We start from the raw sequence: 21,343 nt of genomic DNA, 5'->3' as shown, positions 1-21,343 counted from the left end.
AATCTCTAAAATTAGACACAAGGCAAACCCAAAGGAGGGAAACTGATACATAGGGGAGTACACCTTTTATCATTTCCTTCATGTGTTTCATTTTCCAAGACACCATTATTCCATGACATTATTGGCTTACTGGAGACAAGCAGCATTGGGCCCAGCTAATCAATACAATCATTGGAAAATTGTGTTGAGTAAAGTCTTTAGGGTGAAATCTATGTTATTAGACGGATCAAGAGAGATTTAGTGAGGCTCAACATGTAATTGTTTAGTGTTCAGCCTGAAAATAAAACCAAGGCGACCAGTGTTCAGCATCATTGGTGCAGTCGTTCTTTTCAGAGTACTATTTAGTTTAATCTAATCAGGGCTATATTAAGTAGAATAGAGAAGATATGTCACATGGGGCTTGCTAGGGAGAGCTTAACGCAGGTTGATGTTTATTGGGATGAATCTTGTCTTGGAGGCAGAGCGGTTTCCACTAGATGGGACAGCAGCAAAGTCAACATTGATATTATAAACTGGGAGGTTCGAGCCCTGAACACTGATTATCTGACAACCGTGGTATTCTACAGGTATGACACAACATTTATTTTTACTGCTCTAATTACATTGGTAACCAGTTTATAATAGCAATAAGGCACCTCAGGGGGTGTGGTATATGACCTATATACCATATACCACACCCCCTCGTGCCTTATTGTTAAATATATCGTAAATATTAATTAAAACAACAATTTGCTTTTTGGTCTTCAATGAAGGTTAGGCATAAAATCAGATTGTATGACTTTGTGGCTGTGCCAGCTACTGACTACCATGCAGAGCTGCCTCCAGTACGTCATCCCAGTAAATACCAACCTGCAAGCACTGTGTGTGTATTGGGCCCATAGATAAAGTACTCTTCATATAATTATTATTATCATAATTCTTATCATCATCATCATCATCATCATCAAGGAACACAAAAACACAACCCCCATATAAACAAAGAAGAAAGTAAAGTTTAATTCATCAAGCATTGTGCACTTGCTGGAGCAATCAACGTTGGGTTCTTGTCATTCACAAAGTGACTGTGCTATTTAGAACTGGCGGTGGCATTGGAACGGAAACCATTTCCTTCCAGATAAATGTCTCTCTCCCAGAACACTTTAGAGAGAACCCGGCGATGGAGTAGAGGGCCTGTCACTCCAATAAGTAAACATAGAAATAGTGTCATTCACACTGCAATGCATTGTGTTATTAAACACACTTTTATTGTGTAGGTGCTAAATGGAAGTGTCATTCATCCATTCATTTAGGGAGAAAGAGTAAATGGTGACATAAAAATGAGATCAAATGAACAATGAAAATGGTAACCCAAGGGAGGTCTGGCTCCCCGTGGCCTACAACCATGTGTCGTTGAGACAGTGTCCGGACCCAGATGTGCATGTGTCTGGTTTCTAAGTTTACACAGCCAATAATAATCTCAAACGATAAAGTCATCTTTTTTTTTGTTTACTTGCCATGCATACAGTTCACAGGAGGTTGGTGGCACGTTAATTGGGGAGGATGTGCTCGTGGTAATGGCTGGATCGGAATCTGTGGCGAGATATCAAACACACAGTTTCCAGGTGTTTGATGGCATTCCATTTGCTCCGTTACAGCCATTATTAAAACGCTGTTCTCCCCCCAGCAGCCTCCACTGATACGGTTGACAACAGTTCAGTCAGTGTCTTCATAGGAGCTGGAACTTTCCAGACAAAATATTTACACTACTGTTAAATAACAATTATAATCATCATCATCATTACTGTTACTACTATACATTTGAATACTTAAAGAGGAGTGGGATGTTGAGAAAATGTTGCACCCCATTTCAATTTGTGATACCCAATCAAAATCAAATTCAATGGAGAGGATGTGGGATGGCACCCATTACTGAAAAGTAAACCGTTTCTAGAGTCTGTAGAGATATTCAAATACTGAAAGATGGAGTCCTCCTAGTACCATCTGAATGAAACGGTTACAATATTCAGCAATCTGTCGTCAGAACTTTCTGACACCAACATGAAAGACAGGATTATGTGACAGACACCTCTGCTACAACACCTCCAGAAGGGGAAAACAGGAAGCAAGACTGTCTTTTCCACCAGTTTTTACCCCTTCCGCAAAACAAATCAAAGAGAAAATTAAAAAGAGGCTCATTCAAGTCACCTCTTTGATTCTGGCCTAGTGATGAGTACAACACATCTCATTGGATAAAGGTAGGTAGGCTTTCTCTTTTCCTGCACAGAGAAACCTAGTACACAAATCAATTACTAATCCATGTTTCAAACAAGTAGATTTGAGGGATTACCTCCTCTTGAGTCGGTGCAGTTGCTATCTTCTGCTCTGTCAGTTAAAACGGAGAAAGAAGCTCGATGTGCTGAGAGAAAAACTGGGTCATATCAACAAAACTAAAACTATGTTAAAGAAACATATTAATGATCGCAGAACAGCATAAAGAGTACACATCCTGTTCAGTAATTCCGACAGACGACTCAAGACGGAGAAAACAGGATAACATAAAGCGAGTGCACTTTTCTTTAGTCCTGTTTGTTTGTCAATTTCTCTTGAGACAAATCCTTTGAATTCCTAATTTAATTATATTAATTATGAACATAAATCATTAATTACATCATGACTGATTTTATGCACCGAAGAGTTCAATTCCACCACATTTCTACCATGAGTTTGTTAATCGTCGCTGTTGTTGGTGTAAGTATTGTCCTCCTCTCTGTGAATTATCCTGTATGCAGACTCCCTCTCTCCCCTGGCATCCCGCTAGGCCCTGGGGCTATGTTCTCTCTCCACTGGACACTAGCGTCGCCCTAGGCCCTGGGGGTACGTCCTCTCTCCCCTGGCGTCCCGCTAGGCCCTGGGGCTATGTTCTCTCTCCACTGGCCACTAGCGTCGCCCTAGGCCCTGGGGGTACGTCCTCTCTCCCCTGGTGTCGCACTAGGGCTATGTCCTCTCTCCCCTGGCGTCCCGCTAGGCCCTGGGGCTATGTTCTCTCTCCACTGGCCACTAGCGTCGCCCTAGGCCCTGGGGGTACGTCCTCTCTCCCCTGGTGTCGCCCTAGGGCTATGTCCTCTCTCCCCTGGCGTCACCCTAGGCCTTGGGGGTACGTCCTCTCTCCCCTGGCGCCGCCCTATGCCCTGGGGGTACGTCCTGTCTCCCCTGGTGTCGCCCTAGGGCTATGTCCTCTCTCCCCTGGCGTCGCCCTAGGCCCTGGGCTACGTCCTCTCCCCTGGCGTCGCCCTAATCCCTGGGGCTATTGTATATTGCAGGAGGAGCAGCATGGGTCATTCTTGTCTGGCTGGGCGGCGTAGTCCATCTGCCGAACAATCTCGGCAAACAGTTCGTCCACCATGGTTTTGCTCTTGGCCGAGGTCTCCATGAAGGGACAGCCCCACTCCTCGGCCAGAGCCTGGCCCTCGCTGGCCGACACCTCCCTCTCACCCTCCAGGTCCACTTTGTTCCCCACCAGGATCACTGGGACCTTCTCGTACCTGCAGACGACACACACACAAACAGATGCAGAAAATGACCATAAACCATCATGTGACATGAATACATGGTCAATCACTGTCAAGGCAGATCAGAATGAGATGTGATTTGCTGAGATGTTGAACTAAGATATAGGGGTGCTGACTAGTTTCTCAGCCTTTGTGTTTTCCTGTACCTGACGTCGTCCTCTCTGCACTCTCCTAAATAATAATTTAATAGGAATAATGAAAGTTTCTCTGCTGCCACATCATGTTGACAATAAATCAATGAAAACATAAATAATTACATTAAATCCGTATGGCACATTATCCTAAAATATATCATCTAAAAGGCCTGACAAATTCAGTTATGAGACGTGTCTTGCTGAGAAAGAAATCTATACCGCCAACATACTATATTCCAATTACTATCAATGACAACTCAAGTACTTAACCAGCCCAGCAGTCAACAGGAAGTGGGTGAAATAACCCACAATCCCCTGGAGGCCGGAAGAGGCCATGTTGGGAAAGTGCTGCCACTGAGGAAATGGGCTAGTGTTACATCATATTCCTAATGAAGGACCTTAGGTCTTAATACTAACACTCTCAATAAAGAAACATTTACTGAACATGATTCAACATGTCTGCATCTTATTGATCAATACAAATACATTGGTTATTATTGACAACATTTCAGTTCATTGAAGACATGTCGGGAGGAGCTGATGATGTGAATTAAGCAGCTCTATTTTGGACACATCACAGAGAATAAAGGCTATGCTTTTATTCTTCATCTGCAAGTAGCTCTCTCACTGGTTATAATATGAACCAGAACACACCACTCTTCTCATGTTATTGAGCACAAACATCCCAGGAGAATCATGCTCCCAGACACCTTCATTCAACTTTTCAAAGGTTAGCCTCTATGTATGAAATATTAATTCCTCTCAGTGATTTAACACTATTTGACAGAAAAACAATTGTCCTTGATTGCTATGGTAACGGGTACACAAGGAAATGCATAGTATTGGAGAGATGGAGAGAATCAGAGACTTTCTTAAGTAGAGGGACGTGAGCTTCTTCTCACGAGGTCCATGGTCTGCAGGTTCCAGTGCTAAATAAGCTTCAACTGGCAAAGAATAAGAAGCTCACTTTGATCTACTCCTGAATATATTATCCAGAATGAACGCTAATTTCTACTTTTCTCATTCTGTGGGCAAGCCAAGAACTACAGGGGTTAAAACAGCAGAGTTCATGGCTCTGTGAGCTACTGTGTGTGGCTGTGACACACAATACAGTCCGCCACCACACAGCGTTGCAGAACGGCTGGAATACATTAGCCGTTTGAACCCAAAATGTTCAAACAGCTGGAGACAGCATTCCTAACTCCAACAAGTTATTGGAGGCCCCTGATTGGGCAACACTGTTATTCAGGAACACATTTTTGTGGCGACTGTAAAAACATGAAGTCCAACTATACACTCCCTCCCCATGATCACTGAGAGGGCCTAACCATAGTGCTGCTGAGAGGGCCTAACCATAGTGCTGCTGAGAAGGTCTAACCATAGTGCTGCTGAGAAGGCCTAACCATAGTGCTGCTGAGAAGGTCTAACCATAGTGCTGCTGAGAAGGCCTAACCATAGTGCTGCTGAGAAGGCCTAACCATAGTGCTGCTGAGAAGGTCTAACCATAGTGCTGCTGAGAAGGTCTAACCATAGTGCTGCTGAGAAGGTCTAACCATAGTGCTGCTGAGAAGGTCTAACCATAGTGCTGCTGAGAAAGCCTAACCATAGTGCTGAGGGTGTGTAGATTGGAGGGCCTGACCAGGCCCTGCCTCTGTGGAGGTTGTGCCCGTTTAGAGAACCCACAGGGGGCACAGCGTTTAGGGGGGTAATGGCAGTCCCCTCCACGGGTGGGCGTCTCTAATCTGAACTGGGCTGTGGTGGCAGCGCCATCTCTACCAGACCCAGCTCATATGGAGGCCTGTGGCCGTCGTCACTCATTCATATATCTTTATGTACATATTCTTTATCCCTTTACACTTGTGTGTATAAGTTAGTAGTTTTGGAATTGTTAGTTAGATTACTCGTTGGTTATTACTGCATTGTCGGAACTAGAAGCACAAGCATTTCGCTACACTCGCATTAACATCGTCTAACCATGTGTATGTGACAAATAAAATTAGATTTGATTTGACATGACTTCACATACTGCCTCACCACCTCGGATTACAGCCTACTGTCCAAACCCACTCATTCATGGGAAGACATGCACTGGAGAGCCCAGGGAACATGGAGAACAGTGGTATGGAAGCGTGTGTTTATTCTAGAGCGTGTGTGTGTGTGTGTTTCTGTGTTTACGCAGAGGTAAGAGCAAAAGTAACACTATTTGGTAAAGGACTTGAGCCTGGCTCTGAGACTCACTGAGCTCTGATGGAAAATGATTTCAGATGAGCTTACAAACACAGCATCTCTCCCTGCTGCTATTGTCACAGCTGTCTGCTTCTCAGCACTCTATACTTCACGGGGAACAACCCCAGATCATTATGGATGATGAGCTAGAGAGGAGCAGCCGGGATGGGAGAAAAGTCAAATGAAAACATATGCATCCATTAAAATAATGACAGATTTCATAGGCTACCTAACGGCAGAACAGCCACTCCACCATGCAGGAGAGCAGAACAGGCAGCACCCCAAAAAATATTTATCATCTGGAGAAGGGCTATAAAATATCTGTAATGACAGAGGGGAATCCTGCAATCCCAGGAGGAGTGTGAGGACGGCTGCCACGGATACCAAAGCCTCACAGAGACTTCGCACAATGGGCTCTCTGGGCCAGGCGCTGGGTGAAGGAAGGGAGGATGCGGGTGGACAGAGAAGGTCCAGGGTCGCTTATACTTATGCCCATATTTTGAGGTTGAGCCTGTTGGCTATACATTCTCCACTCTGAAGTCTTGAGCGGTAGTCTTCAACGTAGATACACGGGCGAGCATGCAAACACTCCACTCCAACTGTCTGACAGTCTGACTGCATGTGGCTAAAGCAAAACACCCAGCGCAGCTCTCCCAAACAACCCTTATTTATAATGCAAGATGCATCAACAGATATAGTCCTTGGCCTAGCTGAGGGAGGCAGGGTGGGAGCTGTGTGGTGGTCTCTGGGCCCAGCCGCTGGGTTTATCAGGCCCTAGCTGAGACAAAGCCAGCCAGCCTGGCCTACATGGTGAAAGAGGGCCAGCCAGGTCCCTGCACAGTGAGATGGAATTTGTCCTGAGTCTTCTGTACCTCAGGCTGGCTGTGTGTCTGTCTCAGTGAGTTCACATTATGGCGCCCAGCTGAGGAGAAGTGGGTCTGACTGGAGCTGACTCAGGTGGTTTTATTGAGATGAATCAGGGCAGGGGCACAAATGAGAAAATTATTTCACTTATAACTCACTGTATCACAATTCCAGTTGGTCAGAAGTTCACATACACTAAGTTGACTGTGCATTTGAACAGCTTGGAAAATTCCAGAAAATGTCATGGCTTTAGAAGCTTCTGATAGGCTAATTGACATAATTTTAGTCAATTGGAGCTGTACCTGTGGATGTATTTCAAGGCCTACCTTCAAACTCAGTTCCTCTTTCCTTGACATCATGGGAAAATCAAAAGAAATCAGCCAAGACCTCCACAAGTCTGGTTCGTCCTTGGGATCAATTTCCAAACGCCTGAAGGTACCACGTTCATCTGTTCAAACAATAGTACGCAAGTATTAACACCATGGGACCACACAGCTGTCATACCGCTCAGGAAGAAAACGTGTTCTGTCTCCTAGAGATGAACGTACTTTGGTGCGAAAAGTGCAAATCAATCCCAGAACAGCAGCAAAGAACCTTGTGAAGATGCTGGAGGAAACAGGTACAAAAATATCTATATCCACAGTAAAACGAGTCCTATATTGACACAACCTGAAAGGCCGCTCAGCAAGGAAGAAGCCACTGGTCCAAAACCACCATAAAAAAGCCAGACTATGGTTTGCAACTGCACATGGGGTCAAAGATTGTACTTTTTGGAGAAATGTCCTCTGGTCTGATGAAGCAAAAATATAATTGTTTGGCCATCGTTATGTTTGGAGGAAAAGGGGGAGGCTTGCAAGCTGAAGAACACCATCCCAACTGTGAAGCACGGGAGTGTCAGTATCATGTTGTGGGGGTGCTTTGCTGCAGGAGGGACTGGTGCACTTCACAAAATAGATGGCATCATGAGGTAGGAAAATAATGTGGATATATTGAAGCAACATCAGTCAGAAAGTTAAAGCTTGGGCGCAAATGGGTCTTCCAAATGGACAATGACTCCAAGCATACTTCCAAAGTTGTGGCAAAATGGCTTAAGGACAACAAAGTCAAGGTATTGGAGTAGAGGTCGACCGATTATGATTTTTCAACGGCGATACCGATTAATCAGCCCATTTTTTTATATTTTATTTGTAATAATGACAATTACAACAATACTGAATGAACACTTACTTTAACTTAATATAATACATCAATAAAATCAATTTAGCCTCAAGTAAATAATGAAACATGTTCAATTTGGTTTAAATAATGCAAAAACAAAGTGTTGGAGAAGAAAGTAAAAGTGCAATATGTGCTATGTAAGAAAGCTAACGTTTCAGTTCCTTGCTCATAACATGAGAACATATGAAAGTTTTACCATGAGTCTTCAATATTCCCAGGTAAGAAGTTTTAGGTTCTAGTTATTATAGGAATTATAGGACTATTTACCTCTATACCATTTGTATTTCATTAACCTTTGACTATTAGATGTTCTTATAGGCACTTTAGTATTGCCAGTGTAACAGTATAGCTTCCGTCCTTCTCCTCGCTCCTCCCTGGGCTCGAACCAGCAACACAACGACAACAGCCACCATCGAAGCAGCGTTACCCATGCAGAGCAAGGGGAACAACTACTAGAAGGCTCAGAGCGAGTGACGTTTGAAACGCTATTAGCGCGCGCTAACTTGCTAGACATTTCACTTCGGTTACACCAGCCTCATCTCGGCTTGAAGTCATAAACAGCGCAATGCTTGACGCACAACGAAGAGCTGCTGGCAAAACACACGAAAGTGCTGTTTGAATTCATGTTCACGCGCCTGCTTCTGCCTGCCACCGCTCATTCAGATACTTAGATACGTGTATGCTTTTATGCTCAGTCATATTATATGCAACGCAGGACACGCTAGATAATATCTAGTAATATCATCAACCATGTGTAGTTAACTAGTGATTATGATTGATTGTTTTTTTATAAGATAAGTTTAATGCTAGCTAGCAACTTACCTTGGCTTACTGAATTTGCATAACAGGCAGTCTCCTTGTGGAGTGCAACGAGAGGCAGGTGGTTAGAGCGTTGGACGAGTTAACTGTAAGGTTGCAAGATTGGATCCCCGAGCTGACAAGGTGAAAATCTGTCGTTCTGCCCCTGAACGAGGCAGTTAACCCACCGTTCCTAGGCCATCATTGAAAATAAGAATGTGTTCTTAACTGACTTGCCTAGTTAAATAAAGGTATACATTTTTTTTTTTAATTGGCAAATCGGCGCCCAAAAATACAGATTTCCGATTGTTATGAAAACTTGAAATCGGCCCTAATTAATCGGCCATTCCGATTAATCGGTCGACCTCTATATTGGAATGGTCATCACAAAGTCCTGACCCTAATCCTATAGAAAATTTGAGGGCTTCTGTGTGTGCGAGCAAGGAGACCAACAAACCTGACTCAGTTACAGCACTGTCAAGAGGAATGGGCCAAAATTCACCCAACTTATTGTGGGAAGCTAACGCTAAGGTGTATGTAAACTTCCGACTTCAACTGTATATACTGACTGCAGCTCTAAGGCTGATGTGTTGCTTTTCTCAGAAGACAAAAACACCTCACAGTCATGGTCTCTTATTGGAGGTTCAGTGACATTTTTGAATAATTTGCTAAATCAAAGGGGCAGGAAAGAAACCGAACACTTACAAATTACATAACATATCTGAATGAATCAACTTCACCAAATCTGAAATGAATACTGGCTGTGTTTAATTTGAAATGTGTTCTACTTTCCCCACATGCTTGATGAAAATATGGGAGAAGAGGAGTACAGTAGCTAAGATTAGATTGGTCTAATTTCTGGGTTTTATAAATAGAACCTGTGGCTTGGAGTGACACAGTCAGTAGGTTTCACCCTCTCTCCCCTGATCTCTGGTTCCACATAAACATTACAGTGGCACACACAAAGGAGCCTGAACCTATACACATTATCATCACCTTCAGTAAATGTAAATTGTCACCAATAAAACGTAGAAATGCAGCAAACACATGACGTTTTATCTGGTAACACATCGTAGGCATACCACTTAATATAAGGATACATAGAAATGTGATTCATTTGTGACATTAAACAACAAAATACAACAACAACAAAAGTGTGCTTGAGGCTGTTTGTCATTGTCAAGTTCTCTCCCGCTCAGTCATCTTCGACTATACCAGTTAAAAGTTCTCTCCCGCTCAGTCATCTTCAACAATACCAGTTAAAAGTTCTCTCCCACTCAGTCATCTTCAACAATACCAGTTAAAAGTTCTCTCCCACTCAGTCATCTTCAACAATACCAGTTAAAAGTTCTCTCCCGCTCAGTCATCTTCAACAATACCAGTTAAAAGTTCTCTCCCGCTCAGTCATCTTCAACAATACCAGTTAAAAGTTCTCTCCCGCTCAGTCATCTTCAACAATACCAGTTAAAAGTTCTCTCCCGCTCAGTCACCTTCAACAATACCAGTTAAAAGTTCTCTCCCGCTCAGTCATCTTCAACAATACCAGTTAAAAGTTCTCTCCCGCTCAGTCACCTTCAACAATACCAGTTAAAAGTTCTCTCCGCTCAGTCATATTCAACAATACCAGTTAAAAGCGTCAAACATTACTGTCTCTCTCCACAACAGTACAATCACTTATATCGCCACTCCTACTAAACTGCTTGGCTGACAATGCAAACTATGTCATTATTTTCTATTGCCTTGCCCTTTTCGCTTGTGACTGAACTTCAATCATCTCTGAGTAGCTCTGTTTGTGTGACGCTGAAGCCAGGCTTAGAAAAATAGACAAGTAGTTCCCTGCATCAGTTCGTATAAAATGGTTCAACTTGATCTGGGTGAAACAAATGTGTGTGTGGTCTTGACAGGGTTAACATTGACAGGGTTATTGAAATTCACATGAAACCGATGAATCTGTGTTTACATTTTTGTTTTTTTACAAGTTGACATGCTATCAAATAGGATATTCCTCCATCTAATCACACCACCTCTCAGAGCCTGGTTTCTTCCTAGGTTCCTGCCTTTCTAGAAAGTGTTTCCTGACCACTGTGCTTCTACATCTGCAGTGCTTGCTGTTTGGGGCTGGGTTTCTGTATAAGCACTTTGAGACAACTGCTGATGTAAAAAAAAGGGCTTTATAAATACCTTTGATTGATTGCTATAGAAATATCCAGCTGGCAGGAGATAATTCATGGCATGTTAGTAATGTGAATAAATAATGGTTAATAAGTGATCAGCAGTAACAGGTAGCCACTACCCTCATGGGACTTTTACTAATAGTGTTATTCTCTGTTACAGCATTCAACACACTGAGAAAGGCTTGACAAGAACAAAGATACAGGCCACAGTAATACACCTGAATGCTGTGCTAAGAGAAATGAAGGACACTATTGGAAAAACCATATAGCCGTGATCATTTTAACCAATCGACACATGGCAAACTCTCTTGACTTGATTGGTATATTCTTCAGTTGTAGATCACTGCGACATAGGGTGAGTCCTGCCTTCAACTAGAAGTGTACTCTGAGAACAACAAAACCTTCTGTGGTCTCATTCTGACCCTGTCACCATAACAACCTAAGTCCTCTGGCTGACAATGGCAAGAAGTACAACATTACCCAGAAGGTAAATCATCCCTGTCCCTCCTCCATTTCCATGCGCTCCATCTGTGTCACCCGTCAGCTGGTATAACCTGTGCATGGCTTACTGTTGCTGGGGAGTGATGTTCCCCCAGCAGGCATGTGGAAGGAGCTAATCATCTGGCCCCATGACCTCTGTTAATGGCGCTCTGTGCCACTGACGAGCGCCAAACACTGATACGCGCTGACAGGGCTCGGGACTGGCGCAGCACAAACCAGCACCTCCGACCTGGCAGGCGGCGGTGACGGCTCCTGTGTGAGACAGTGACAAGGACAGGAGAGGCTAAGTGAACAGCAGTGACAGCTGCATAACACCCAGTGCAGCGTGGAGCCTTGGAGGAGAGACACGGGGCCTCCTTAGCCCCGTGGTCATGAGGAGATGTCAGGACTGCCGGCTGGGCTGTGCACTAAAGCCCCACTCTACTTTCACCCCTCTGTACGGAGGGAGGGTGTGGTGACATCCAGCAGTGCCCAGAACGTCTTTTAATATCTTTTAATATATATACAGACTGATTACTCCAGCGCTTCCCAAAGTTGGTCCTCAGGAACCCCAAAGGGGTGCACTGTTGATTTTTGCCCTGATACTACGCAGCCGATTCAAATGATCAGAGCTTGATGATTAGTTGATTACTTGAATCAGCTGTGTAGTGCTGGGGCAAAAACCAACAGTGCACCCCTTGGAGTCCTGGAGGACAGAGTTTGAGAAAAAGCTAGATGACTAGGAATCATTCGACTACACTATTTGACAGCCTACTCTTCCAATACAATATGATGGTAAATGAATTGGCTAATGATTCAGACAAGAGGTTGAGTCATTTCCTGATCTTCTACGAGGATCAGAATGTAATCAGTGTTTCCATGTCATTTAGCTGTTTGCTCGGCGCCAAGGTAAAATCCTTGCCGCCACAGGCCCCAAAAAATATGGAACATGAAAATATTTCTGCTGAGTTTCACTCTCCCCACATGAGAATACGAGAAGTTGCCAAGCTCGCACGAAAATGGCTAAGTAGGCCTAACCGGATAAATAAAAAGGTTAGGAATAGAGAATAGGCTACAACGACACCGTGAAATCCCCAGTTTGGAAGGAAAACACGATAGATGGTTACACAGCCTGCACAAAGTGCTAGTACAGTCCACGTGTACTTTTCCTCTGCAAATGAATAGAATATGACAACCCCATAGTAGAGTAGTTTATATATTTACCTAGTCGGCTTGTTGTGTGTTCTATGCAAGATAAATTGCAAGTGCTATCGGAAGGAAATTCACAGAATATAATACAGGCTGCATTTATTCAGGAGGCTGCTCAAGCTGTTACCATCCGCACTGGTTTACACTTTATACAGCCTAAGGTCTAATTAACTAAATGAATGCAATCATTTACTGCTAATTAACTGAAGTATCGAAAACAAATAGGCCTAACTGCTTGCACTTCGTGCAGGCTGTGTAACCATCTACCATGTTGTCCTTCCAAACTGGGGATTTCACTGTCGTTCCTCGGTGCCTATTCTCTATTCCTAACCTTTTTATTTATCCGGTTAGGCCTAAAATAGCCATTTTCATGTGAGCTTTCTCACGTGGGGAGAGTGAACCTCAACTCTTCGCGTTGACAAGTTAGCACGTTTTCACCACACAAATAAGGGAAAGTTCCCTGCTCCAGACTCAATGCGTGGTTGGCAGGTAGCCTTGTCTGCCCAGCGGATAGAGCCTTGGGCCAGGAACTGAAAGGTTGATTAGAATCCCCGAGCTGACTAGGTGAAACATCGGTCGATGTTCCCTTGAGCAAGGCACCTATATCCTAATTGCACCTCGTAAATCGCTCTGGATAAGAGCGTCTGCTTAAAAAAACTAAAAATGCTAATGTAACACAACAAGCACCTAGGTTTTATAAAATGTGTATTATCTTGATTTACAATGTTCCCAACCGGTGTAAGTAATTGTTCTGAACAGCGAGCAGACCCACGGCTTGAAAGAATGTTTTCATTCTACCCGCCAGATGATTTTGTTGGGACTCACCTGCAGGGAATTGTGGGTATTTGACACGATGCAGGACTTTACTAATGATTAGCGCAATAGGATACATGTAGATTCAGCCTATTTATTTATAGCCACTATGCTGCATCCGTTAGGCTACAGGTGATAACGAATACTGCTAATAGCATAGCCTACCTGATAATGTGGAACAAAATGTACAAATCTTTTAAACAAATAATTTTTGCAATATGTAATTTTGCTCATTTCTGGAGGTGGAAATGATATTTTAGATGGTGTCAGTATGATTGTACTTTCATCCATTCTGTCGTAGAATGTAATTGTATGTCCCTAAACAAAGTGGACAGTCAACACCATCTGTGGATATGATGCTCATCTTTGAGGTGGTGCCGTCATCCGAGGCAACCATGGAAACAGCTTAGGGGTCATGGTCTGGACGCCCCAGCACAGAGAATCCCCAATGTAACCTCTACTGTGTAAACATTCACTGTAAACACACTGTTCAACTCCAGAGGACATGGTTCCCATGCTCTTCTCTTCAAACAAACACTGTTTCACTGCTTAAGACGGGAGAGAGCTGCATGTTAGACAAGGGGCACCACAATCTCAGCGATACACTATCCCACCAACCCTAAAGATTCAGATCTACTTTATTATCCCACCAGGGGGAAATTAATTTGGTCATGTGCTTAAAAAGACAGTACATAAAACATGAAAACACAGAAACTACACAAAAAAATGAATTTAAAGTGCTATAGCTACACATGTACAGTGAAAGTGCAATATGCTGTATACTCGAGGGACCAACAGACTAAAAAAGGCCCCATATCTATCTGTTTTAATTATATTTTGTCTGGCTGCTGCTGTGACTGAATTTTGAGTGAAGGGGATGATTACTGTCCTGTAAAATGCTTTCAAGTTTTAGGAGGATGAGTTATGTGTACAGGTAGCTGGCTGATTCTTGATCTATACCAATGATCCTTCCTGCAGGCTTAATCAAGCGCTGAAGCTTGACTTGGTCTTGCACTCACATGTTCCCGAACACGCATATCAGACCAATGGACAGCACTCAGCAGGACAGATTTATAGAACATTTGTAAAATATGGCGATCAACATGTAAATGGTTCAGTTTGCATGACAAAACTAACATTCTATGTTGCAATTTCTTTATCTTTGCAAAGTCACAGTCATTGAATTTCAGTTTGTCTATTTCGATTCCCAGGTACTTTTATGTGGTCACTCTATCGACTGATTCCCCATTGATCTTCGCAGGGATAGTGGAGTTTTGTTCCTTCTCAAATCCATATCCATCTATTTTGTTTTCTTAATGTTTATTTCAAGAAAGTTATCTGAACACCACTGGAGGAATTTTGCCGTTTCTCTGTCAAAACCTTGAAGAGAGGCTTGGTCTGGGTGGAGGAGACGTTTCTCCGTCAAAACCTTGAAGAGAGGCTTGGTCTGGGTGGAGGGGACGTTTCTCCGTCAAAACCTTGAAGAGAGGCTTGGTCTGGGTGGAGGAAACGTTTCTCTGTCAAAACCTTGAAGAGAGGCTTGGTCTGGGTGGAGGAAACGTTTCTCTGTCAAAACCTTAAAGAGAGGCTTGGTCTGGGTGGAGGAAAAGTTTCTCTGTCAAAACCTTAAAGAGAGGCTTGGTCTGGGTGGAGGAAACATTTCTCTGTCAAAACCTTAAAGAGAGGCTTGGTCTGGGTGGAGGAAACGTTTCTCTGTCAAAACCTTAAAGAGAGGCTTGGTCTGGGTGGAGATAACGTTTCTCCGTCAAAACCTTGAAGAGAGGCTTGGTCTGGGTGGAGGAGACGTTTCTCTGTCAAAACCTTGAAGAGAGGCTTGGTCTGGGTGGAGGAGACGTTTCTCTGTCAAAACCTTGAAGAGAGGCTTGGTCTGGGTGGAGGAGACGTTTCTCTGTCAAAACCTTGAAGAGAGGCTTGGTCTGGGTGGAGGAGACGTTTCTCTGTCAAAACCTTGAAGAGAGGCTTGGTCTGGGTGGAGGAGACGTTTCTCTGTCAAAACCTTGAAGAGAGGCTTGGTCTGGGTGGAGGAGACGTTTCTCTGTCAAAACCTTGAAGAGAGGCTTGGTCTGGGTGGAGGAGACGTTTCTCTGTCAAAACCTTGAAGAGAGGCTTGGTCTGGGTGGAGGAGACGTTTCTCCTTCAAAACCTTGAAGAGAGGCTTGGTCTGGGTGGAGGAGACGTTTCTCTGTCAAAACCTTGAAGAGAGGCTTGGTCTGGGTGGAGGTAACCCACAACAGCGGTGTCATCTGCATATTTACAAAATGTGTGGGCTGAGTCGGTGAAAGTACGGCAACCTTGAGGGGCTCCTGTATTCACCTTTCTAGATGTAGAGATGGCGGAGTTAAACTTCACTTGTTGAGTACAGTTGACAAGGAAACTATTAATCCACTTGATCGGTAGAGAGTTGACACCCAAATTCACAAGCTTATCCACCAGTAAGTGGGGTTGGATGGTGTTGAACGCGCTACTGAAGTCAATGAATAACATTTTCACTAGGCTATTTACCTTTTCTAAATGTTGGAAAATATTGACCAGCATGACCACTAACGCATCATCAACACACCTGGAGGCACAGTAGGCCAATTTTTATGAGTCTAATTGGAATGAAATGGTCCAATTGAAATTGAAAGTCCAGACAGAATTAGTTTTAGAATGATTTTTTTCACTACATTTCATGAGTACAGATGTCACGGCTGCAGGGCGTAAACACATAGGACATAGGATGATCTGCAAAACAGAAATACTGTATGTCCTCGCTACACTTTACTGTTGTTATCCCTGTGTAATAACACTACAATTACCCCAGTAACAACATTGTGTTACCATTTTGTAGTTGCTTAACAGAGTAGAACAGAGGTGTTACATAATTATAAGGTAATTACAAAGTCATAACATGTTGTCGATACATGTATGATTACAGTGTGACCACACACTGTATATGGGCAACTGTCATGCAAAGGGTTGATTTATTGTCCATAAATGGGCATTGCCTTTGTTCCTGTGGGGCTGTGATGGTGTATTGGTGTGTCTTACAGTGGGATAATAAGTAGCCTGGATGCCTTAGGAAAGTGCAACCAGACTTGAGGAGAGACTCTGAGAGTCCTTGGGTGTGTGTCTGACTCCACAAACTGCTGGCCCACACCTGATGCATGCACACACGCACACTAGGGGATGATTCCCCGCCAGCCAGGCAGCCTCCGTCCCTTCACATATCTCTCCCTGTACTCACCTCTTTATGAGGGAAACATGCTGACCGCATTCTTTCATCTAGTCAGGACAGGAATTGATGTGAATGGTTTTAAATGCAATTCAAACTCGATCGTGAGCTTACTGAAAACAAACAAACGCCAAGATATCCAGGATATCTAACTCATAAATTGGTCATGGCAATTCTGACAGTAAATATTGGAGAAGGCAATTTCAGCTCCAGATAATGATGTTTTGGAGAAATCAGATTACTTGAGACCACGTTGTTCATATGCAAAGACTGAGGGGACTGTAAATATGCCATTGGAAGAGTGCAAATGAAAAGTTGAGGAGTACTTTAGTAGTTGTGTGTTGTTAATCTAGTTCTCCATTGAGAGGCTTCTCGTGGGCAGAGAACCCCGTCTCTTTGTAGCTCATCAGACTCCTCCAATGAGAGGCTTCTCGGTGGGCAGAGAGCCTCATGTCTTTGTAGCTCATCAGACTCCTCCATTGAGAGGCTTCTCGGTGGGCAGAGCCCCATCTCTTTGTAGCTCATCAGACTACTCCATTGAGAGGCTTCTCAGTGGGCAGAGAGCCCCATCTCTTTGTAGCTCATCAGACTCCTCCAATGAGAGGCTTCTCGGTGGGCAGAGCCCCATCTCTTTGTAGCTCATCAGACTCCTCCATTGAGAGGCTTCTCGGTGGGCAGAGAGCCCCGTCTCTTTGTAGCTCATCAGACTCCTCCATTGAGAGGCTTCTCGGTGGACAGAGTGTCTCGTCTCTTTGTAGCTCATCAGACTCCTCCATTGAGAGGCTTCTCGGTGGGCAGAGAGTCTCGTCTCTTTGTAGCTCATCAGACTCCTCCATTGAGAGGCTTCTCGGTGGGCAGAGAGCCCCGTCTCTTTGTAGCTCATCAGACTCCTCCATTGAGAGGCTTCTCGGTGGGCATTTACATTTACATTTACATTTAAGTCATTTAGCAGACGCTCTTATCCAGAGCGACTGGCAGAGAGTCTCGTCTCTTTGTAGCTCATCAGACTCCTCCATTGAGAGGCTTCTCGTGGGCAGAGAGCCCCGTCTCTTTGTAGCTCATCAGACTCCTCCATTGAGAGGCTTCTCGGTGGGCAGAGAGCCCCGTCTCTTTGTAGCTCATCAGACTCCTCCATTGAGAGGCTTCTCGGTGGGCAGAGAGCCCCGTCTCTTTGTAGCTCATCAGACTCCTCCATTGAGAGGCTTCTCGGTGGGCAGAGAGCCCCGTCTCTTTGTAGCTCATCAGACTCCTCCATTGAGAGGCTTCTCGGTGGGCAGAGAGCCCCGTCTCTTTGTAGCTCATCAGACTCCTCCATTGAGAGGCTTCTCGGTGGGCAGAGAGACCCGTCTCTTTGTAGCTCATCAGACTCCTCCAATGAGAGGCTTCTCGGTGGGCAGAGAGTCTCGTCTCTTTGTAGCTCATCAGACTCCTCCATTGAGAGGCTTCTCGTGGGCAGAGAGCCCCGTCTCTTTGTAGCTCATCAGACTCCTCCATTGAGAGGCTTCTCGGTGGGCAGAGAGCCCCGTCTCTTTGTAGCTCATCAGACTCCTCCATTGAGAGGCTTCTCGGTGGGCAGAGAGCCCCGTCTCTTTGTAGCTCATCAGACTCCTCCATTGAGAGGCTTCTCGGTGGGCAGAGAGACCCGTCTCTTTGTAGCTCATCAGACTCCTCCATTGAGAGGCTTCTCGGTGGGCAGAGAGTCCCATCTCTTTGTAGCTCATCAGACTCCTCCATTGAGAGGCTTCTCGGTGGGAAGAAGACCCATCTCTTTGTAGCTCATCAGACTCCTCCATTGAGAGGCTTCTCGGTGGGCAGAGAGACTTGTCTCTTTGTAGCTTATCAGACTCCTCCATTGAGAGGCTTCTCGGTGGGCAGAGAGTCTCGTCTCTTTGTAGCTCATCAGACTCCTCCATTGAGAGGCTTCTCGGTGGACAGAGAGTCTCGTCTCTTTGTAGCTCATCAGACTCCCTCCGTTCACCCTGTCAGATACACTGACACCAACAATGAGTGATGCACCCAGCGCCACAGTTCAGTGCAGGCTGAATCCCCACTTCACACCAACTCTAGAAGAGGGAAACACCAACATGTGAATGTAGCCCAGGTTTGACGATACTATGGCATTCATATGGTGAGTGCATTTGTATAAGGTTTTAACCAGGTCTTGAGAGTGGATGACTCATTTCTTGTGTGACTGTAAGTCTGCCACAAATTAGGCCACTGCACACTCTGCCTTTGTGAATTACTTTGCTAAGCTAAGGGATAACCGAGTCGTCTTTATAGCATGTGTCATTATTATAGCATGATTATAAACATGTAAGGACAATGCATGCGGACACTAAAGATGGCCTGGCGCACCCATATAATGACAGTGCTGATCTGTGCTTTTCACACGCATGAGTCCTGCCTGTTCTGTTTCGTTCCTTCCAAACAGATTGCGACACTAATTAAAAACATTTACATTTACATTTAAGTCATTTAGCAGACGCTCTTATCCAGAGCGACTTACAAATTGGTGCTTTCACCTTATGACATCCAGTGGACTTCCTCTCTTCAGAAACAGGCCCAGTGTGATCCTCCAAACGTTGTGACTCTTGCCATTTTGAGGGTCTGCTAGAATCAGGCCTCTGTCTCTCTCTCTGCAGAGCCACTGGAGCTGTGACTCCTGGGTATTCCAACTGTCTATTTCACTGGGGTTGCAGCATCCAAGCTCATCCAGCATACAGAGCAGAGCTGCATTTGAGGTAGCCAGTCAGACAGACAGACAGACACTATCTCCACTGTAATAAGTGCAGGGGAAACTGGTCTCAGATCTACTGATGGCCCGGGCCTGGTGTGGTTCAGTAGTACAGTAAAGTCTAACAGAGGAGAAATAACAGCATGGCCTTACTAAAATGGCTATAGAGCTATAGGGGAGAAATAGAAGATGCACAAACATATGCCTCCTACCATACAAAATAAGACACAGACATGTCGTAAAAACTATGCTAAATAGGCTATATCATGTATATGGTTGAAGAACCCAGTTGAACTGCCTTCAGAGAGATAGATAGGCTAGTGTTGGATGATACAGCACCACTTGAAGAGATTACCCACTGGGCACATACTGGTTGAAATAACGCTGTTTCCGCATCATTTCAATGAAATTACATTGAACCAACGTAGAATAGACGTTCAATTGACGTCTGTGATCAATGGGTTTGCAGTAGTAGGCTGTAACATGCTTCAATAGGACAGAGTAGGCAGTGGTTCTGCGTGTTGTATCATAACAGGCCACATCCTCAAAAGTAGTGTCATTTTTGTGTCTACTCTGCACAAAGGTGTGCCTTCATAGATTGTGTAGTACCATTTGAGATATTAATGATGTTTTCTGTCAATGTGACAGATGAGTTGTCGGCTATCAGTGGGAAAATGCAACCAGGCATTATCATTCATTTACATCTATGCATGTTTACAATGAGAAATAGGCCTCCTGTAGGCCTTCCATAATACATGAATATGATCCAAAACCACCCACCTTTTCACTCTGATGATCTGGTCCCTCATGGGTTTGATGTCTTGGAAGCTCTGCTGGTTGACAAGACTGTAGACAAGTATGAAGCCTTGGCCATTTTTGATGTAAAGGTCCCGCATGGATGCGAACTGTTCAGTACCAGCAGTGTCAAGAATCTCCAGAACAGAGGGTGAGGAATCCACCTCGATTTCTTTGCGGTAAAAATCCTCTATGGTCGGGTCGTATTTCTCAATAAAAGTCCCGGTGACAAACTGAACAGTGAGGGCGGATTTCCCGACCCCACCGCTGCCAAGGACCACCACTTTGTACTCGCGCATTGCTCCCTTGTTAGTTGATGATTTCAAGAGATTGTCGAAAGCTATCCCCGCGCAAATAACATTTATTCGTGTTCCATTTTGAACAGATATAAAAAAAATATTGCCTTCCTTACTACCGTTCAGCAATGGCAAATACAAAAGCAGAACACAAAGCCTTGCTGACCGAAGATGGATTTCATTGTAGAAATTCCCCCAGGCAACTTCAAAATGTGCATTACAAGCTATCAAAACGCGGGACAATGTGAAACGTGTGGTTTTTCATCTGCTTCGCTTACCATTCTATGCATCATAAAAACAAAACTTGCTCCAGCGAAGACATTGGTGAAAAAACAGGACGGTTCCTGATGATGGATTCTCAAAGAAGACTGGCGCGTATTAACTCAACAACTGTTGAGAAATAAATCCTATTTTAAAAGTTAATAATACAAGCGTTCTTCTTTGATTATTTTCACCACCTCTTCCCGTTCCTTATGCTCTCACCAATATAATCCTGGCCGCCATACTCTCGGGTGGAGACCCACCGCCGCCGCGTAACCAACCCGTCCTCTCTCGGCTTCCGTACCAACGAAAAGGAGACGGGTCTTCGCCACTAGAAAGATGTACCAAGAACCCAATGGCTACCCTTATTTGCTGTAAACCTCACTCATGACTATCTGAATGCCATACGGAAACGGCCAGTAAAATTCAAGGGCTGGATTTCCGTTAATGTGTTCAATTTCTCATCATTCGGTAGCCAAGTGACATCCTCGGGGCGCTCATCCAATCACAGAAGCAGCTTGAGGATGTGTATCCAAGACAAGGAATGTGCGCCTGGAT

General features: G+C 44.3%; 1 protein-coding gene across 1 annotated transcript; it reads right to left on the bottom strand.

Moving 5' to 3' along the window:
• Nucleotides 1-972: 972 nt before the first annotated feature.
• On the bottom strand, nt 973-21,184 carry LOC115130551 (ras-related protein Rap-2a-like). The gene is made up of 2 exons (XM_029661815.2): nt 20,214-21,184; nt 973-3,521 (listed from the first exon to the last, which is right to left on the bottom strand). Exons 1-2 carry the CDS (start codon nt 20,525-20,527, stop codon nt 3,284-3,286), a joined length of 552 nt encoding a protein of 183 aa, XP_029517675.1. The 5' UTR covers nt 20,528-21,184; the 3' UTR covers nt 973-3,283.
• Nucleotides 21,185-21,343: the final 159 nt, after the last annotated feature.

Source organism: Oncorhynchus nerka, linkage group LG1 (genome assembly GCF_034236695.1).
Source record: "Oncorhynchus nerka isolate Pitt River linkage group LG1, Oner_Uvic_2.0, whole genome shotgun sequence".
Classification (NCBI taxonomy): Eukaryota; Metazoa; Chordata; class Actinopteri; order Salmoniformes; family Salmonidae; genus Oncorhynchus; species Oncorhynchus nerka.
Note: the sequence above shows the minus strand (reverse complement) of the source record. Positions and strands in the feature narration are given on the sequence as shown.